Source organism: Eupeodes corollae, unplaced genomic scaffold, assembly GCF_945859685.1.
Source record: "Eupeodes corollae unplaced genomic scaffold, idEupCoro1.1 scaffold_920, whole genome shotgun sequence".
Lineage (NCBI taxonomy): Eukaryota > Metazoa > Arthropoda > Insecta > Diptera > Syrphidae > Eupeodes > Eupeodes corollae.
Genome location: NW_026605751.1, coordinates 1 through 21,321, shown reverse-complemented (window position 1 = coordinate 21,321; position 21,321 = coordinate 1). Strand labels below are relative to the sequence as shown.

Below are 21,321 nucleotides of genomic sequence, written 5' to 3'. Positions count from 1 at the left end.
ACAAGGATCAAGGACAAACATTACAGGTAGCAGGAGTGCATTTAGAGAACCCATGCTTCTCTCATGGTCAACTTTATGCAGCCTGTTCACGTGTATCTAATACCCGGTATTTACACATATTTGCACCCGACGGGAAAACTTATAACATTGTCTATAAAAATATCTTAAATTAATACTTTGTATTTTATTTTTTAAATTGTTAGAATTTAGAATTATTTATTTTTGTTACGGTGAAATATATTTTAACATTTGTTGTTGCATTTCAATAAGCATATATTAAGGTGTTGAAACTTCATTGTCTGTATTTATTTTTAACAATTGTTGATCTCATCCAAGCAATAAAATTTAGTTATTATATTGACTCATTTCTATTATTATACCCTTACCCTTTGTCTCTCATACTTATTTAATTTCTCAACTGCAGGCGAAGCAGCGGGTAAAAAGCTAGTAATTAATAAAAGTAATTAAACAAAAATTTTGGATTTAAATAACTTTTCAAAACTTTGAGACATTGGCTTTAAACTGTTTTAATCTTTTTAAAAATACTTTCGTAAAAATTCAGTGAAATTTTGTGAAAAAATGAATTGACTAATTTTTTTTTATGTTGGTAAAAATTGATTTTCGAATCAAATATCTTTTCAAACAAATTGGGAGTCTGACTTCCAGCTAATTTTAACTTGTAAGAAATATTGTTTTCAACATTCAGAAATATTTTAAGAAAAATCGAATTGACAGTTTTCTTACAAAACATACAAATCTAAAAAAAATAATACTAAAACTTAGTAAAAATTTACTTCGACTCAAATAGCTTTTCAAAAATTAAAAATATTGTCTTCAAACTTTTTTTATCTCAGAGAAAATATTGTTTTCGATATTCAGTAGTTTGTTTATAAAAATCCAACAGTCCGTTTTCTCATAAAAAAATAAAATCTACAAAAAATAGAACGTACATTTGGTAAATATCGATGAAATGGTACTAAAATTGCTAATAATTTGTTTTCTTCTAAAAATCTATTTAACAAAACCAGATTTTCAAACTAAACTATTTCTTTATATGAAAAATATTGTTGGTTATTTTATAATTTTTAAGAATGATTCAACAAACAACTTATTTAACCCAACACTAAAACCTACAAACTTTTAAGCAAGACAAATCGGCAGACGGAATGGAAAGTTATCAGTGTGGGTCGCATCCCAGCCTCCTTTAAAAACCAAATTAGAATTAAGGATTCCTTTTTAGAAATTGTAATACAATTAAATTTCATCTTAGCTCATCAAATGGAAAGTTATAACAATTCTAATGCTTTTGACAAATTTTAAAAATGGCACCTACAACTGACAAACTTGGGGGAGATCTGGACAAAGCTATAGATCCGGTGTTATGCGTTTTTTTATGGAATATTGAAGCTGAACAATAAAACGACGTCACTGACGTTTTTCAATGCTTAAAAGAAAAGTATTAGTTCTATTTTCCATAGAATGCTTCTCGATTCGAATCCCAAGAGCTATGACATCTTAATAATTTACAAAACATGAGAGTTTTTAATATAACGACGTTACCGAACTTCACCTAAAGTAGCTACAGGCAACTTTTGTCTTTTTGGTTTTTGTTCCTTGACTTTCAACATAATAAATTATTAAGAAATAGAAAAAGAGATACGAAAAACATGAAAATGAAAGCTACAAAAAAAGATATTAGAAGAAAATATGTAGCTTCTAAAATGCCGGAAACGTTCTAGTTTCGCTTTTGTACAGAGACAAAAAAGGAAAGCTAATAGCTATGTTGTCGATATTAGTGCTCAACGGTTTTAAAAATAAAACAAAATAAAAAAAAGCTGTTATACTTAATGTTGATATTACCAAAAATCGTTTTTCATGCATGTTTTCATATCTTAATGTAAAAATGTCTAATTTTTGATGCACTGTAAAACCTCATGTTGAATTTCTTTACCCGCATTATCGTCCTTGATTTGCATACTTTTAATGAATTTTATTTGCAAAAATTCTTTCAACTTGGTACAAATTTAAAAAAGTTAAGGACATTATTTTTCTTTGACGTTTCCTAATTTTGTATGACTTAATATGAAAAAGTGTCTTAATGTGCTTCAATTGTATCTTTTATTTATCCCAAACCTCAACGCGGCATCTGAGAGAGATGGAGTTTTAAAAAATATTTGTTGTTTTTATGGATCAAATAATTTGAAATATTTGTAATTATTTCATTGTTTGACCTGTTTTCCCTTGACGTAGGAAGTTATTATAATGGGTCTGATTTTAAAATTTGGATGTTCGACAATTTTTGCCGCTGCAAGGTCCCAGGAGACAAAATCAATGATTCGCCAAGAGAATGTCTGTGTTGGCGAATACGGATGGTTTCTTTACTATATTTTAAATTTAAAAAAAGTGCAAAATTTGGTTGATCCTAAGTATCCCTCATACCAATATTATAAATAAAAAAGAGGCTGTGATGCGAACCACACTGATAACTTCCCATCATGTCTGTCGATTTGTCTTGCTTAAAAGTTTGTCTAGATTTTATTTTTTATGAAAAAAACGGACTGTTGGATTTTTATATAAAAATTACTGAATATCAAAAACAATATTTTTTGTGAAATAAAATAAGTTTGAAGCCAATATTTTTAATTTTTGAAAAGCTATTTGAATCGAAAGTAAATTTTTAGCAAGTTTTAGTATTGTTTTTTTTTTAGAGTTTAATTTTTTGTAAAAAAAACTGATAATTCGATTTTTTTCAAAATTTTCTGTGAAATAAAATAAGTTTGAAGCCAATATTTTAAAGTTTTGAAAAGATATTTGAGTCGAAAATCAATTTTTAAAAACTTTTGTTAAATTTTGTTTAGGTTTTTAATTTTTTGTAAAAAACTATTGATTTGATTTTTTTTTCAAAATTTCACTGAATGTTGACAACAATATTTTTTGAAAGATAAAAGGAAATTAAAGCCAATATCTCAAAGTTTTGAGAAGATATTTCTGTCGAAAATCAATTCTTACCATTTTTTATTTTTTTTAAGGTATTTATTTTCTGTTAAAAAACTGTAAAATCAATTTTTCTCAGTCAGTCTCAGTGAAGCTAATATTTTTAATTTTGGAAAGGAGAATTGAGTCGAAAATCTATTTTAACCAACTTTAGTTAACTACTTAATTGTTGTTAATTTGTACCAACTTTTGTTAGTTTAGAAACCTAACCTAAAATTAGTATGGCTTAATGCCCAACGTAAAGTGTCGGAATACTAAGTAAGGTCACCTTGCGAAGTGTTTTTCCCTTTCCCTAAAATTGTCTGCACGGAAGTCTAAGGGTTTATAGCCTAAATTGCAAACTATCATATTCTGCCTCTCAATCTTGGTGAAAAACGCTTTCCTCAAGTTATTAAACTGGGCCGGTTTGGGCTGGGGGATTTTATTCGCGAACTCTCAAAAGTTTTTCGTTTAATTTTTAGACCAATTAAGCCAAGGTTGGTGTTCAAATCACCAATGTGAAAGAGACCACAAAGGTTTGAGTGGTTTTCGAAATCGGCATGCACCCCAGTGAAAAAGCCGGGTGTCGCAGTTAGACCGAAAGAGAAAACCAGATCAAAAGGTCAGAGTAGGATGGCATACTTTTCGTGGCCTTTTGGATGAGGGAAGTTCGCCATGAACTTTTGAGAGAAGCTAAGAAGAGTGAGGTTGAAAATAAAAAGTAATGAAAAATTTTTGGAGGAAAAAAGAAAGAAGAATCGTGTTAGTTTTGTGTTTGATGAGAACTAAATTAAAATTAAATAATACATACAAATTTTGAGGAAGGTGTTATTAAGAAGAGAGGAAAAGGAGAGGCAGGATCGATTTTGTTAAACCAAGAAAGCTAAGTATAGTTTCTTTGTTGAGTAAGTTTGTGTTTTTTTTCCTTTGCTTTTAATTTGTGGTTGGCTAAAAAGAGCCAAAATATAACCCAATAGACTTTCGGTCGATTTCTTTGTCTCCCGAGATTGCGGGACACGTGACCTTTGTTCCTTTGTTCTTCGGGAACTTTCCCAAGGTGACCTTTCTTTGTGTCCTTTGTGCACAACCAATTGTTCTCTACTCTATTCTTTGTTTGTTCTTTGTATCATTTTAAATTGTACAAATATTTTTTGGAAAAAATTCTGGGTTTTATCCCTATATTTATAAAGGTTTTCTAGATATAAAATAAAATATCTTAACCTTTCTAGGTGAAAAAAATTAATCTTGAATTTTATTTTGATTTGGAAGTAAATTTCCGCTCTTTATTATTATTTATCTTAATTGGTGATGGTTAGTACCATAATATTTATGGCTCCCATTTTTCATTATTTTTTTTTTGCTACGCCCCAGTGTAGTACCTTTTTTTTTATAATTAATTTCAATTTTATTAATCGAGTTCGATTAATAAAATATATTTTTTTCCAAACCCACCCCCAAACTGAGCTACTGTTTGACAGCACTGTTTTTGCTGTCGGTGATAAAACTAACAAACCAACCTTTTTGGAATTTGTCATTTGTTGATTGTTTTCAATAAGTAGGTATCCACTCGTGCACGCCGGCTACCTACCCATTGTTATTTTGAATAATTTCGTTTTGTTTTCTTGTAGTTTTGTTTTGTTTAATTTGAGGATCATTTTTCCGCCAACATAAATAATAATGTAGTGTCATAATATTAATTCGGTTTGTTAATTTTACAACACTTTTTATGTATTTAATTTTTTGCAAAGAAAAACTGTCAATTCGATTTTTCTCAAAATGTTACTAAAAATTGACAACAATATTTTAAAAAATGTAATAAGTTCAAGGCCAATGTCTTAAAGCTTTGAAAAGATATTTTTTTGTCGAAAATCAATTTTTACCAACTTTGAGTAATGTTTTTTAGGTTTTTATTTGTTATAAAAAAAATTGTCAATTTGATTTTACTCAAAATTTTACAAATTGTAAAAACGTTTTTTTTTTGTTGCAGAAAATTGTTTCGAAGATCAAATCATTTTTTATTCGTAAAATTTGACACATTTTTTTCAGTTTTTTCGATACATTAAAAACCGTTGATTAGATTTTTTTCCCAAAAATAAACGGTATCACGTTACAATACAATATAAAATGTTTAAGTCTCTAGCATCATTGTCACCTTCTTTTTTAAACTGCTATGGTAAGTAACCACCCACGCAATTTTCCTGAGAGCCCTTTAAGCATCTTTTTGCATTATTATCTGTATAACAAAACTTATTTAAAGCCGATATCTCTTCTGGTTCTTGAGCTATATGGAAACAAAATGTTTATGATAATAACGCATTATGTATTTACATTAAAACATACAAATATTAGGGGTATTCACGATCCGATGAAACAAAAAATGTTAAATTGCGAAATTTGTGTTTTTTTTTTTACATCGTGAACACACCTTTTCTAAACATAGCAATACCATAGTAAAAACGTCAAATCATGACGTTTCTCATGACACAAAAAAAATTGAAACATTTGTGTTCAATAAATTTGTTCTGTTCATAAAAGATGCCAAAAAAAAGTGAAAAAGAAAATATAATTGAATATTTATTGGAAAATGCTTCTGATAAAATTATGTTGATTGAAAGTATGGGGAAACAAAAAAAAATAAAGATAAAAATAATGCCACACATTTTTTATTAAAGGTGATGCAGAAAGTGAAAACGAAGATGGTGTCGATGAAATCCTTGTTGAACTTTATGAAGAATTGTTGTTCGTCCTGGCTGTTCGTCGTGGATTAACTATCACTGTGCCTAAATCAATTGACTGGCGTGAGAACATTTTATCAACATTGGACAGCGATCGTTTCCGCCAAATGTTGAGAATGGAAAGACATCAATTCGATCTTTTGCTTTCTTTAATTAGTGATGATGAAGAGTTTCAAAAACCACATGCGTGCAAACAATTCTCAATTGGACTACAACTGGCCATTGTTCTCTACCGTTTAGGTTCATCAGGTGAAAACGCATCTGTTAGGAAAATTGCAACAACTTTTGGAGTTGGAGATGGAGGTACATTGAGAAAAATTACTAATAGAGTTTTTCGAGCTCTAATAAAACAGCTACCCAAGTATATATTTTGGCCAAACAATGAAGAGAGAAAAAAAATCGTTGCCGAAACTTATCATGAGCTACCATTATGCATAGTCTATATTGATGGTACGGAAATAAAGTTGGCAGAGGCACCACACAATTGTTAGGAACGTATACAAAATTGTATCTAAATCTCAATTGTTGTCTCACCTTGAACAGTACCAAGTCCCTTTTCTGTTTCCATGAGACCAGCACCAGTTGATTTTTGCCACTCTGTAGCTTTAGAAAATGAAGTTTTCAGGCTTCTCATTTTCCACCTCATCAACTCCCAAGTGGCGTCTAATGGCTTCTGTTCTAACAGTTTTCTGTAAAATATTTGTGCTGTTGGCTTCTAAATTAAAATGTTTTTTGAGCAAAAAACATTTTGAAACATTTTGATTATATCTTACCTCGAAGTTTCCAGCTTCTTGAATGTAATCTTATGTAATTAAAATTTCCTTTTCCGTCCATTTTTTTACCGCTTTGTCACGTCGACGGCACTTCTTTATATTCCTTAGATCTGAATCTTTTTTTTCCATTCTTTTTTCTGATTTTTGTCGTTGGCATAAATGCGGCAATAACTTCAAATTCAATTTAAACTTAAAGCCCAACAAAATTTCTGATAAAATGACAGCTGCCAAACTGTCAACTACAACAGACAAATTTTGCACCGTTGTATTTTTGTGTTGCAATAGGGTTCGGGTATAGCAAAAGTGCAAAAGTGTAACAAAATTGTAGTCTGTATATTTTGTTGTTTTAGTGCAAGAAAATGTTACACTTTTGCACTTTTGCAACGATACAAGACCACTTGCATCGAATCGTGAATACCCCTATTCTAAAAAAAAACAGTTTTCAATACTACGGCCGGCCCCGCACAGTTTGCATTTGTAAAATTAAAGATTCCACCAATCTTTGTCGATCTACCTTTGATTATTTTTCATTTTAAAAATCCACAGGGTAGAAGTTTTTCGTTTTAGTCGCAGCATAAAATTAAATAGCTGCTATTTCTTTGTATTTTTCGTTTTACGTACCGTTGGTTTTCGTAACTTTGTGTGTCGAAACTTTAAAATTTGTTTGTTTTTTGCATTTTTGATTTTTCATTTCTTCGACCTTCGTATTCGTGTATCTATTTCCAATTAGTAAAATAAAGGTGTATGCATACTTTAATGTTTTATATTTGTTATATCCCATACACTTTCTTAATACTGGTTCTAATTATTGCAGTACTAGCCCAAACCGAATAATATTAAACTGACTTAAATTGTTTTCTCCTGAATTATAGTTTTCCCTCCTTAGTCCTTGTAACTAGATTTTTAATCTACTGACCAAACTTCTTTCCTAGCATAAGTTTAATGTTTTTAAAACCATAATTCCATTGCTAAAACGCAACGAGCGTATCGAATACATTTTTATTATAAGAATTGCTCTTTCGAAGTCAAGAACTCGCAAGGAACTTAATTTGAGTAGGTTCTTTTTTATTTTTGAAGTAATTCAGTAAAACAATAATGAAAATGCGACACAAGTTGTAACATTAAAAAAAAATTCATTAAGTAATTGACTTTGACTGTAACTCAGTTGGACTTGGTTTTCTTCTTCATGAAGGGGCGCGTGGTAGTTAATTAAGTTAACAGGAAATGGGTGGAAGGGAAAAACGAATTTAAAACATTAAGAATCGGAAAAAACGAAAAGAAAAAGACTTTAAAATTAAATTGAATTATACGAAAAAACACACGAAAGTAGAAAAAATAAACTTAATAAATAGTAGGTACCTTTCTCTCAAGAAATGCCACTAAAGTCGCAAGTAGGTATAGTAGAATAATTACTCTTCTAGTTAATTTACCGTAACGATTTTGTAAGGATTTTTGAAGAACTAGTTTAAGAACAAAAGTCCTCTGATTTTATATTAGAAGAAATAATATGATGAAGACAGAATCCCAAAAAAATGAGCAGTTACGGTGCCTATCCTTAATAAATTACCTTAAAAGATGTACAACATGAAAGGAACTTTAGTTCAAAGAAATACCATTTATTTCAACCAAACAATCACTTCGAAACCTGACATCATGCGACTAAGAATGATAATAATATAGCCATTGTTATTGATGTGCCAATAATTCCTGAGGGGGATGGTCTTACCAACCAAAAAGGTTTATATGGACCCCTAGGTGAGTGAAGTATTGGTGAAAGTTAATTTTGCGACACTTAATAGGAGATAGGAGAGGATATGAGCACAAAACGAATGTCATTCATTTTGCGAGTTGCTGTGTTCTTCTATTTAACAATTTATCGTCCCTCATCAGCATGGTTTCGTAAATGGTCAATATAAACGGTATACCTAATGAAAGTGGGAGCACACTATAAATGATGGTAGTCCATATATTCAAGCACCACATTATATCATTCATTAACATCTTAAAACAAAAGATCTTGACTGTAATCTATGAGATAAATTGATTTTTTACGCAATCCCCAAGAAAGCCTTCTCTTTCCAAATGAAAAATGATTAATTATTAGCTTAAAAAATATCTCGAGGAGCGAAAGCTTCTTAAAGACCGGTAGTTTGGCTTTCGTAGCAATAAGTCCACTAGTGAGTTCTTGTTTCATCAAACCGAACAGTGGAAAAAATCTTAACATCGTTTTGGATATAGTAAGATTGTTGTACTTGATATTTCAAAGGCATTTCATAAAGTCCAGTATAATATTTCCTTAGCGTACATTTGGTATCGGCGAAACAATTCTTCGTTGGATTAGATATTTTTTTCGAACCATTCAATATAATCTATTTTGGAAATATGCAAGTCTGAAACAACAGTATGGTGCGCACTATTTCACTTTAATTTCCACAGTTTTTCAAATAATCTCATGTCTGCAACTTCTAATCTAGTTAATTGTTTCTTTGACGATATAACTCTTAGGTTTTATCATTCGGTTTACCCTTGAACCAGTACCATGAAACCTTATACGGCAGCTTCGAATAAAGCAATTCACTATATATTCTAGCGAACAATATGCTTTCCATTCCCATTGTTGAAGATTAATCGTTTTAAGTCCAAGAACTCCTCCGATTTGCCATACCATACCATTGTCAAAAACCTTAACAGGTCCTTATGAGTGTATCTTCAATCCGAAAAGTCTACCATTGACCAAATATTCAGATTACACAAAATCTTGGAAAAACCCATTAACTTCAAATCGATACCCACTAGCATTTATGGAAGAGCTCTACAAACCAATGTTTAGTTTTGGCATCCCTGTCAAACTTATTTGTTTCCCCCGAAGCGTCAACAAAACGTCACCATGGACAGCTTAAACTTTGAGGTAGTTAATGTCTACCTAGGATCCGTATTAAATTCAGATAACGACACCACGGCTGAAAGAAGAATAACTCTTGCAACCCGCTGCATCTTTGGACGTAGAAGGCATTTAATTAGTTAATTAATGTCTCGAGCAACTAAAATCATCATCTTGAATACAACAACAGAGACACAAATCACGTTCTTAGATGTGAACCCATCTAAAGAATTACTGGGAAGTTTAGATGAAGTAGAACTTGAAAACCTTGATTTCAACAATACATTTTTTAAATTAACTCTCAATAATCATTTTCGATGTGTGTCAGTATCACACAGATTGAATCTTACTGTTTCCACTGATCTTATTCGATTTTTGTCAAAAATCTTTAATATTTAACAAGCATTAAATTGTAAGTATGTAAGTCACAATCATATTTCGACACCAAACATTAAAAATATTTCATCTTCTATGATTTTGAATATTAAAAAATGTACGTTTTTACGAACTTTATTCTTAAAGATGCGTTTGAGCGTACTTAAATTTTGTTTGATTGATGTCTTGAAAAGAGATAAATAAAATAAAATTGTAGGACAGTACACTTACTTACTTAAGGTGTCGCTACAGTCCGGGGCGGACCTGGGCCTCAATCAACATGCGTCTCCAACCAGCTCGGTCCCTAGTTAGCTGTCTCCATTTTCGCACGCCAAGTTGGTTGAGGACCTCAACCACCTGAGTCGCGGTCTTCGTCTACTGCGACGTCCCTCGGAATTGGATTTAGAGACCTTACAGGCTGGAGCGTTGATGTCCATTCGCTCTACATAACCTAGCCATCTAAGCCGTTGGACTTTAATTCTGCTAACTAGGTCAGTGTCGCTGTACAACCCGTACAGTTCGTCGTTATATCTTCTCCTTCTTTCTCCATCTATGCGTACGGGACCAAAAATCAATCGAAGAATTTTTCTCTCGAAGCATCCTAAGACATTCTCATCTTTCTTTGACAGGGTCCAGGTCTCAGAGCCCTAAATGAGAACCGGGATGATGAGTGTCTTATAGATGGTGATTTTAGATGCTCGAGAGAGGACTTTACTTCTCAATTGCCTTCTAAGTCCAAAAAAGCAGCGATTTGCAAGAGTTATTCTTCGTTTGATTTCAGCGCTGGTGTCGTTGTCTGTGTTAGTAGCGGTGCCTAGGTAGACAAAGTCCTTAACTACCTCAAAGTTATAGCTGTCCATGGTGACGTTTTGATCAAGACGTCGTTGTTCAGTGTCCTTTTTTGATGACAACATATACTTGGTCTTGCCCTCATTGACCACTAAACCCATCTTCTTCGCTTCCGTCGCAATGCTCAAAAACGCTCCACTGACATCACGCTTTGTTCTTCCAATTATGTCAATATCATCTGCGTATCCGAGTAATTGAATGGACCTTTGGAAGATTGTGCCTCTAGTGTTGACGGTTGAGTTTTGCACAATTCTTTCCAGAACGATGTTGAAGAAGTCGCATGACATTGCATCGCCTTGTCTAAAAACTTTTTTGACATCAAATGAATCGGTAAGATCATTTCCGAACTTGATAGAGCGGCGTGCATTCTCCATCGTCATTCTGCACAAACGGATAAGTGTGACAGGGATGCCAAAACTAGACATTGCTCGGTAGAGCTGTTCCCTATAGATGCTGTCATACGCGGCTTTAAAATCGATAAAGAGATGGTGGGTATCGATTTGAAGCTCCTGGGTTTTTTCCAGGAGCCGTAGTGTGAATATTTGGTCGATAGTGGACTTTCCTGGTCTGAAGCCACACTGATAAGGACCAATCAGGTTGTTGACGAATGGCCTCAGACGTTCACATAATACGGCAGAGAGGATCTTGTATGCAATGTGAAGGAGACTGATGAATCTGTAGTGGGCGCAATTTAGATGGTCTCCTTTTTTATGTATCGGGCAAACTATGCTACTATTCCACTCATCGGGCAGGCTTTTTTCTGACCATATTTTGCAGATGAGTTGGTGCATGCTCCGTACCAAGTCATCGCCTGCTGCTTTGAATAGTTCGGCTTTAGTTTAGATATAGCTATCTTCACTCCGTCAAGGTCGGGTAGGCGGAATTGTTGATCTGCGTCGCCGAGGTTGAGTGGTTCTATCTCCCTTACAGCGGAATTCGGTTCGTCATCGCCATTATATAATTTGGAGAAGTGATCTTTTCATATTCTCAGTATCGACTGCGGTTCTACTACGATGTTCCCTGATCGTCTTGACAGGCTTCGGTTCGTGGCTGGTACCCTTGGGAGTTTTTTTTACCTTTTGGTAAAATTTACGAACCTCATTTCTGTAGTGACATCCCTCGTTCTCCTCGATCGAGCGCTTCTCATGCTCTCTTTTTTTCCATCTAAGAAGCCGGTGTTCTTCTCTCCTCTTCTGCTCGTAGAGCTCGCGAGCACCTCTAGTCCTTTTGTGCAGCACTGTTTTGTATGCCTCTTGTTTCGCTGCGTGCGCTTGCCGGCATTCGTCGTCAAACCAGGGGTTTCGCTGTGGTGGCCATGTGTTACCTAGCACTTCAGAAGCGACATCTCTGATGGCTGCAAGGCAATGTTGCCACTGGTTAATAAGAGGTTATTAGACACTCGATCGGAAAAGGACATGGCAGTCTCTTGCGATTGTATAGCCGTCTAACGTCAAATCTTTTTACAGTACTTCCTTGTTTTGGATTGGATCGGGATATCCGTGCTACCTTGACTACTACGAAATAGTGGTCGGAGTCAATGTTGGCCCCTCGGAATGTTCGGATATCCTGTATACTGGAGAAGTGTCGTGCGTCGATCGCAATGTGGTCAATCTGGTTGACGGTTGACTGATCAGGAGATTTCCATGGCCCCTTGTGGATATTAAGATGCGTGAACTGACGCATCGAAATCGACCAGCCTGAATCCGTTATCGGAGGTAGTGCTGTGCAGGCTGTATCTCCCGATTATGCCACCAAAGATGTCTTCTCTTCCTAGCTTGACATACAAATCTCCTAAGACAATTTTAATGTCATAGCCAGGGCACTGCTCATATGTCTTGTCCAAGAGCTTGAAGAATATGTCTTTGGTGTCTTCATCGTTCTCCTCTGTTGGGGCATGCGCGCATATTAGGCTAATGTTGGCGAATTTAGTCTCACACTCACACTGTTGCCAGAATTTTTGACAGAGTCTAGTTCCAACAACAAATCCACACCCAAATAGAAGCTGTCTTTGTTCTCGGTAGCAGTCGTCGTAGTATATATCGCAGTCTTTTAGTGTGCGTTTGCTCGGTCCATCCCATCGCACTTCTTGGATGGCGGTAATATCAGCCTTGCAGCGGTTTAGGGCTCCTGCTAATTGTTCGGCTGCACGTGGTCTGTTAAGGGCCCTAACATTCCACGTACAGATCCGAAGTTCGTTGTCCTTATTTCGTTTGGGTGGGTTGTCAACTGTGAATCCGTCCGTATCCGAGGCTTGTTGGTGCTTCGCAACTGGACAGGAGGTCACCCCGACGGCACAACCCCCTACCTGGAGGAATTGTAAACAAAAATCAAAACAATGAAAGCAACAAAAAAGAATTCACGGCTTTCAAAAGATTGCATTCAATTGATTGGTGTAAAATAAATGGAGGGGACAAATTATTGAACGCTTTTTACTACAACTGTTTGGTGATTGCATAAATTGAAGTTAGAAGTCCTTAAGTAAAATCAATGAATGCCATCTTCTTATTGAGTTCAATAAATGGTTGTTAAAGACTGCATTTACGAAAAATTCATTCTTTTAAAAGATTGCCGCTTGCTATAAAGTAATGGAATGTTAATAAATGATATAATAAATTTACTTTTGAATGCAAACATCTAACGAGTAGAAAACTTCTATTGTAATAGGGCGACATGAACGACTTTTAAATCACTCATAGCAGAACTTGAAATTACGTACCTACAATTTTGTGTTTAGGTGTCATTTCATTGCCAAAATTTCAATTATTTTAAATGAAGTTAAAACTCGATTAACCAGGATGGTCGGGACCCAGCTTATTATGGCGCAATTTAGATGGTCTCCTTTTTTATGTATCGGGCAAACTATGCTACTATTCCACTCATCGGGCAGGCTTTTTTCTGACCATATTTTGCAGATGAGTTGGTGCATGCTCCGTACCAAGTCATCGCCTGCTGCTTTGAATAGTTCGGCTTTAGTTTAGATATAGCTATCTTCACTCCGTCAAGGTCGGGTAGGCGGAATTGTTGATCTGCGTCGCCGAGGTTGAGTGGTTCTATCTCCCTTACAGCGGAATTCGGTTCGTCATCGCCATTATATAATTTGGAGAAGTGATCTTTTCATATTCTCAGTATCGACTGCGGTTCTACTACGATGTTCCCTGATCGTCTTGACAGGCTTCGGTTCGTGGCTGGTACCCTTGGGAGTTTTTTTTACCTTTTGGTAAAATTTACGAACCTCATTTCTGTAGTGACATCCCTCGTTCTCCTCGATCGAGCGCTTCTCATGCTCTCTTTTTTTCCATCTAAGAAGCCGGTGTTCTTCTCTCCTCTTCTGCTCGTAGAGCTCGCGAGCACCTCTAGTCCTTTTGTGCAGCACTGTTTTGTATGCCTCTTGTTTCGCTGCGTGCGCTTGCCGGCATTCGTCGTCAAACCAGGGGTTTCGCTGTGGTGGCCATGTGTTACCTAGCACTTCAGAAGCGACATCTCTGATGGCTGCAAGGCAATGTTGCCACTGGTTAATAAGAGGTTATTAGACACTCGATCGGAAAAGGACATGGCAGTCTCTTGCGATTGTATAGCCGTCTAACGTCAAATCTTTTTACAGTACTTCCTTGTTTTGGATTGGATCGGGATATCCGTGCTACCTTGACTACTACGAAATAGTGGTCGGAGTCAATGTTGGCCCCTCGGAATGTTCGGATATCCTGTATACTGGAGAAGTGTCGTGCGTCGATCGCAATGTGGTCAATCTGGTTGACGGTTGACTGATCAGGAGATTTCCATGGCCCCTTGTGGATATTAAGATGCGTGAACTGACGCATCGAAATCGACCAGCCTGAATCCGTTATCGGAGGTAGTGCTGTGCAGGCTGTATCTCCCGATTATGCCACCAAAGATGTCTTCTCTTCCTAGCTTGACATACAAATCTCCTAAGACAATTTTAATGTCATAGCCAGGGCACTGCTCATATGTCTTGTCCAAGAGCTTGAAGAATATGTCTTTGGTGTCTTCATCGTTCTCCTCTGTTGGGGCATGCGCGCATATTAGGCTAATGTTGGCGAATTTAGTCTCACACTCACACTGTTGCCAGAATTTTTGACAGAGTCTAGTTCCAACAACAAATCCACACCCAAATAGAAGCTGTCTTTGTTCTCGGTAGCAGTCGTCGTAGTATATATCGCAGTCTTTTAGTGTGCGTTTGCTCGGTCCATCCCATCGCACTTCTTGGATGGCGGTAATATCAGCCTTGCAGCGGTTTAGGGCTCCTGCTAATTGTTCGGCTGCACGTGGTCTGTTAAGGGCCCTAACATTCCACGTACAGATCCGAAGTTCGTTGTCCTTATTTCGTTTGGGTGGGTTGTCAACTGTGAATCCGTCCGTATCCGAGGCTTGTTGGTGCTTCGCAACTGGACAGGAGGTCACCCCGACGGCACAACCCCCTACCTGGAGGAATTGTAAACAAAAATCAAAACAATGAAAGCAACAAAAAAGAATTCACGGCTTTCAAAAGATTGCATTCAATTGATTGGTGTAAAATAAATGGAGGGGACAAATTATTGAACGCTTTTTACTACAACTGTTTGGTGATTGCATAAATTGAAGTTAGAAGTCCTTAAGTAAAATCAATGAATGCCATCTTCTTATTGAGTTCAATAAATGGTTGTTAAAGACTGCATTTACGAAAAATTCATTCTTTTAAAAGATTGCCGCTTGCTATAAAGTAATGGAATGTTAATAAATGATATAATAAATTTACTTTTGAATGCAAACATCTAACGAGTAGAAAACTTCTATTGTAATAGGGCGACATGAACGACTTTTAAATCACTCATAGCAGAACTTGAAATTACGTACCTACAATTTTGTGTTTAGGTGTCATTTCATTGCCAAAATTTCAATTATTTTAAATGAAGTTAAAACTCGATTAACCAGGATGGTCGGGACCCAGCTTATTATGGATAATCGAAAATCCTCGATAATAGAGCTTTTTTTCTCAAATAATTTAAAAAATAATATTTAAATTTTTTATTTTTAACTTATCAGAAGTTCTTGTAAGCGGTCCCATTTGTCAAATTGAAAATTTTGACATTTTTCGACATCCCAAGAGTCGAAATAATAGATTGTATTGTAAGTTCGTACGTTCGTAAGTTTAATTACGATTTTTTCGTTGTCCATAGTTTAAGAACCAGTAGAGATAGCGATTTTAAATAAATGTTGTTGTACAGATAATAATGCAGAAAGGGCTCACAAGAGGGCGTGGGTGGGTTTTTTTCACCATAGCAGTTTAAAAAAAAGGTGAACACTTTGGTTAACCCTAACTATCTCACAAACCTAAACCGTTACAGACTTGAATTAAATTTTTTTATAATATATTGTAACGAGTATATTTAAAAAAAAATTTGTCACCTTGGAAATTTTACGAATAAAAAATGGAAAAACTTTGGGAAAAATCGTTTTTTGTTTTATAAAAAACAAAAACGTAAAAAAACATTAGGTACTCAAAGTTGGTAAAAATTGAATTTCGAATCAAATCTATTTTCAAAAACTTGATATTATGGCTTCACACTTATTTAATCTTATAAGAAATATTGTTTTCAACATTCCGTAAAATTTACAGTTTTCCTGACAAAAAATAGAAACTTAATAAAAATTAACAAAAGTTGGTAAAAAATCATTTTCGACACAAATATCTTTTCAACAATTTGAGATTATGGCTTCCAACTAAATTAGAAGCCATTATCAGAAAAATGCAGTTTGGTGGAAAGTACCTCACTAGTATTTGTGGCCTTAAACCCATTATGGTCTGGGTAGATTGGACAGTTATCCAAGAGCAATAAAACTTTTAAGTTCTTGTCAAGATTGTTTATTTCCCTGTGCTGTTTAACTTCTGTTACAAAGTTTTTATTTAACCAATCAAGGAACAATTGTTGGGTTACAGAAGCTGGCTTGTTGGTTTGTAGATAACTGGAAGCTCTTAGACGAGCGCTTTTGCCAATAACCATCAACTTGCATTTATGAGTCCTGAAGCATTAGAACAAACCGGTACAGTGAGTCGTTCCTTCGATTCGTTATGTCCTTCAACTGAACCCTCGTCGTTGCATGCCAAAGAGTTTTAGGGCAATCATTTCCGAAAAATGTGGTTTCATCGGCATTGTATATTTGCTCATTGCTTAAATTCTCTGTTTGAATGAGTTTAGAAAAAGCAGCTTCATAGATAGCAGATTCTTTTTCCCCAATCGCTTTCAATCCATGAATTCCTTGGCGGTTTTTTGAATTTTCCAAGCCATCTTTCAGAACCATTCATAAGTTGCTGCGTCAATTTTGGTACTTTCAGCTTTTTTTAAAAGTTTTGCGCCTCTACAATACTTTTAGAGTCAGCAAAAAATCATGTCTCTATTGTTTACACTGTTTGTGTGCGGATTTTATATCTTTTAGCTAACATTTTCACAAGCACAGTACTTTTGCGATGCTTATTAAACAATTCTACTTTTTTCTTAATTGACTTTACGCGGTCTTTTATGTTCATCTAAAAAAAAGAAGCCATTATCATTACTTTTTTTCAGATTTTCAAGTCCATACATAAGAAACGAAACGCAACCCGAACAATGTATTATCCCGGTCTTCTTTTTTTTTTTTTTTTAGTTTAGTTTAGTGTTTATTTCATCAAACAAAGTTACAATGCTTTAGTGATTACTCGATAATAAAATAATAATAATATACGTACAAAAATCAATAATGAATAAAAAAACAATAAATAAATAAATAAATATATATTAAACATTTCCACCATTAAGGTTTCTCAAAATAACGAGTAAATTGTTTTTAAATGAAAATCTACCAAGACAAAAGTCGATCATATCGCAAACAGAATTGGATTCTTTTAAGCACCTGGTCAATGGTTCATTAGCAGCATAATTTGTTCTGTGGAATGGAATGTTAAATAAGTTTTGGTTTCTAAGCATCCTCGCAGGAACATTGAAGTTAATTAAGCTCAAAATTTCCGAACAATCAATGTGATTAGTTAAAACATCACGAATAAACATAACTCCAGAAAACTTTCTACGAATATTAAGAGGCAAGATTCCAAATAATTTACACCTTGTTTCATAGGAAGGCATATCAATGCTCCAATGAAGCCTTTTTACTAATACCCTTGTAAAGCGTTTTTGAATTTTCTCAATTCTAAAAGAGTGAACTTCGTACAAAGGGCTCCAAATAGTATTGCAATACTCAAGAGTAGATCTAACAAACGCAAAAAAAAGACATTTCAATGTGTGAGGATCACAGAATTCCTTTGAATTGCGCAAGATAAATCCTAACATAGAATTACCTTTGGCAACTAAAAAGTCTATATGTTTTAAGAAATCAAGTTTTTGATCAAAAATTATCCCTAGATCTTTTTTAAAGGTTACTATAGATAAAAAGATATTATTTATACTATAGGAAAAATTAATTGATGTACGTTTTCGACAAAACGTTATACTTTGACATTTAGCAATATTAAGGTGTAAGGAGTTAATCGAACACCAATTTGATAATTTTTGAAGATCTTCTTGCAGCAATATGCAATCTTGTTCAGATTTTATACACCGAAAAATTTTCAAATCGTCTGCGTACATTAGACATCTAGAATTTAAGAAAACATTGGGAATGTCATTGATAAATAACAAGAAAAAAAGCGGACCGAGATGGCTTCCTTGTGGAACACCCGAGGTAACATTGATAGGCGATGAAAGAAAATTATTAATACGAACAAACTGAATGCGACCCTTTAAATATGTCCGTATCCAGTTCAGCAAATTAGAATGAAAACCAATTTTATTCAACTTCATAAGTAATATATCATGGTTCACCCTATCAAAAGCTTTGGAAAAATCTGTATAAACAACATCGAATTGGAAACCTTTTTCGAGCCCGTTTAAAATGGTGTTTGAAAAAATTGTTAGGTTGGTGCTGGTAGATCTACCAGCGTGAAACCCATGTTGACAGGGAGAGATAACATGTTTTACCATTGAAGTTAATTTTTCATAAACCAATTTTTCAAAAATTTTTGGAACGGTAGAGATCTTGCAAATAGGGCGGTAGTTTGAAACATCCTGCCTATTTCCTGATTTATAAATTGGTGTAATGATAGAACGCTTCCACGTACTTAAAAATTCACCACTTTCAAGAGATCGATTAAAAATTATTTGTAAAGGAACAGCAAATACTATTGAACATTTCTGTAAAATAATAGGTGCAATTCCATCTATATCAAGTCTTGTGTCTACTTTGACAGCTGATAAAGCTTTTTCAATTTCCTCAATTGAAAAATGTAAACTTCCAATATTCAGACAACTATCAATACCGTTAAATTGATTATCGAGATTTATATTTGGATTTGGATTACTATCTAAATAAACGGATTGAAAATGTTTACCAAAAAAGTTACAAACTACTTTAAGATCCGAAGATGATATTCCATCGTGACGCATTAGATTAGGAATGCCATTTGATTGTTTTTTCGTATTTATAAATTTCCAAAAACTTTTACTATTAGATTTTAAATCACTTTCAACAGATAAAAGATATTGATTGTAAAGAAATTTATTTAAAGTATCAAAATTCTTTTGCAATAACCGATATTGTTTGTAAAGATCACGGTCATTGTTTGATTTGCGAAAATGCTTATAAACCTTATTTTTTTTATTATTAAGATTTATTAATCTTTTATTAAACCAAACTGGTTTTGAAAAGCTTTTCATTTTAATTTTAGGTGTGTACAATGCAATTGCATCATGAACAATTTTTAAAAAAGAATCGTAGCACTTCTCAAAATTTGCACCAACAAATAATGCATGCCAATCATTTTCGTTGAGAAGACTATTGATTGAATCATAATTCGATTTAGCAAAATTATATTTAAAATTAGAATCGAGAGTTTCAGCTGAAAAATACTCATAAAATTCTACATGCAAACTGAATGCGACATGATGAATTGTGTTAGGAAAAAGAGAAACCATACAGTTGTTTATACTAACGCACAAATCTGAATCAACGAAAACCAAATCAAGCACATTGTTAAAAGAATTATGAAAATGATTTAGTTGCCTAAGATCAAATTGCGCAAAAGTATCCACAACTTCACAATCATGATTAAATATAACATTAAATGGAACAAGTATTTTATCATCAGGATCAAAAATCCACTTAACATTCGGCAAATTAAAATCACCTACAATAATAACTTTTTGATTTTCTTTTCGGCTTTTTAAAATAAATTTACAATTTTCAATGTGAGCTTTATATAAATCAAATGAGCTACTTGGTGGAATGTAAGAAACAATAAGAAAAAGTTCATTTATACAATTTAATTTAATATTTACTATTAATTGATCGACGTCGAGAGAATTATCAGATGACGGCAACACAACTTCAGTGCAATGAAAAATAGAGCGCACAGCAACAAGAACTCCTCCACCTCTCTCACAACCAAGTAAATCATAATTTCGATCTTTGCGAAAGACAGCATACTGATTATCATTAAACATCTCGGCATCGTGGTGATTGTTATTAAGCCAGGTTTCAGTGAGAGCGATTATGTCGTATTGCGAAGAAGAAGAAAAGAGAAGTATTTGTTGCAGTTTAGTACGAAGTCCACCAGAATTTTGATAATATAATAGAAAATCATTCGAAGAGATTAGATCTGATTTTGATGTTTGTGGGTATGATAAGGCAGAGACAACCTGTTTTTGGGAGAGCGATGCATAGGTTGAGTGCTTTGATGGGGATGGTGGTGAAGAAGATGGTAGTCAATTAGTCGATGGCGGGTGAACTTGTTGCGGAGGTGGGTGTACGACTCGGTGTGTTGCTGATTGTGGTGATGCTGGTGGTGGCGGGGGCGGCGGTGTTGGTGGTGATACTGTTGATGGAAGTGCAGTTGATATTGATTTTGTAGGTGGAGGTGCATTTGCATTTATTGTTGTTGGGGTTGGGTTTGGGTTCTCTATTTTTTTATGTGTGATGAATTCTTTTACTTGCACAAAGGAACCCCATACAGACGGGTCAAGAACTAGAGAAAGTTTATGTGTAGGTACACTCAGTTTAAAAGTTATGAATTTAAGAGTCGATAAATCTGCATCTTTTTTAATGAGAGCATAACATTTTAACTCTTCCTTTGGAATATTAGTTTTTTGGGAAATACTGTCAACAATGTCACTAGATTTTGTATTTATATCGAATCTTGACAAATGAAGCCATTTTATATTTGGGAGAGCACAAAGTGAAGAAGGGTCACTACCAACAATTTTTTTAATTCTTGACACATTTTGTTGTTTTTTGGTACATTAATGTTGACATATGGAGAAAACTCCTTGATAGGTACAAGAGTAGGTAGAAGGGCACTTGATGGATTTGTTATGGTTGACGATGATGAAGGAGGTAACGACGACGATAGTGATGAGGATGATGATGACGACGATGAAGTTGATGAAGATGATGATGATGGTAATGATGATGATGTTGATGAAGATGTTGATGAAGATGTTGATGAAGATGTTGATTTATGTAATCGAGCAGCAGCAGCAGCAGCAGAATACGAAAGAGGCAATGTTGGAATTGAGATTGAATCAGTTAATTGAGTATAAGGAATCTCATTGTTTTCAGTTGTTGCACTTTTACTACTTAATACTGATTTTTTTGCTGTTTTACGGGGAGGGGAACTGCTATTAAGAAGTAGTTTAAGAGAGGAAAGTTCATT

The 21,321-nt window shown here is 34.4% G+C and overlaps 1 protein-coding gene across 1 annotated transcript; it reads left to right on the top strand.

The window, feature by feature from the left end:
* The first annotated feature begins 5,328 nt into the window (after positions 1–5,328).
* LOC129953598 (uncharacterized) lies at positions 5,329–6,199 on the top strand. Its single transcript, XM_056066839.1, has 2 exons — positions 5,329–5,587; positions 5,646–6,199. The coding sequence occupies exons 1-2, from the start codon at positions 5,509–5,511 to the stop codon at positions 6,197–6,199; spliced, it is 633 nt and encodes a 210-aa protein (XP_055922814.1). The 5' UTR covers positions 5,329–5,508.
* The last annotated feature ends 15,122 nt before the right edge of the window (positions 6,200–21,321 follow it).

What these genes read in the sequence shown, in the direction of transcription:
- LOC129953598 (XM_056066839.1), top strand. Translation starts at nt 5,509, where the DNA reads ATGCCAAAAAAAAGTGAAAAAGAAAATATAATTGAATATTTATTGGAA. An exon ending in TAAAATTATGTTGATTGAAA is followed by an intron (nt 5,588 to 5,645) that starts GTATGGGGAAAC and finishes TTTTTATTAAAG; the next exon opens with GTGATGCAGAAAGTGAAAAC.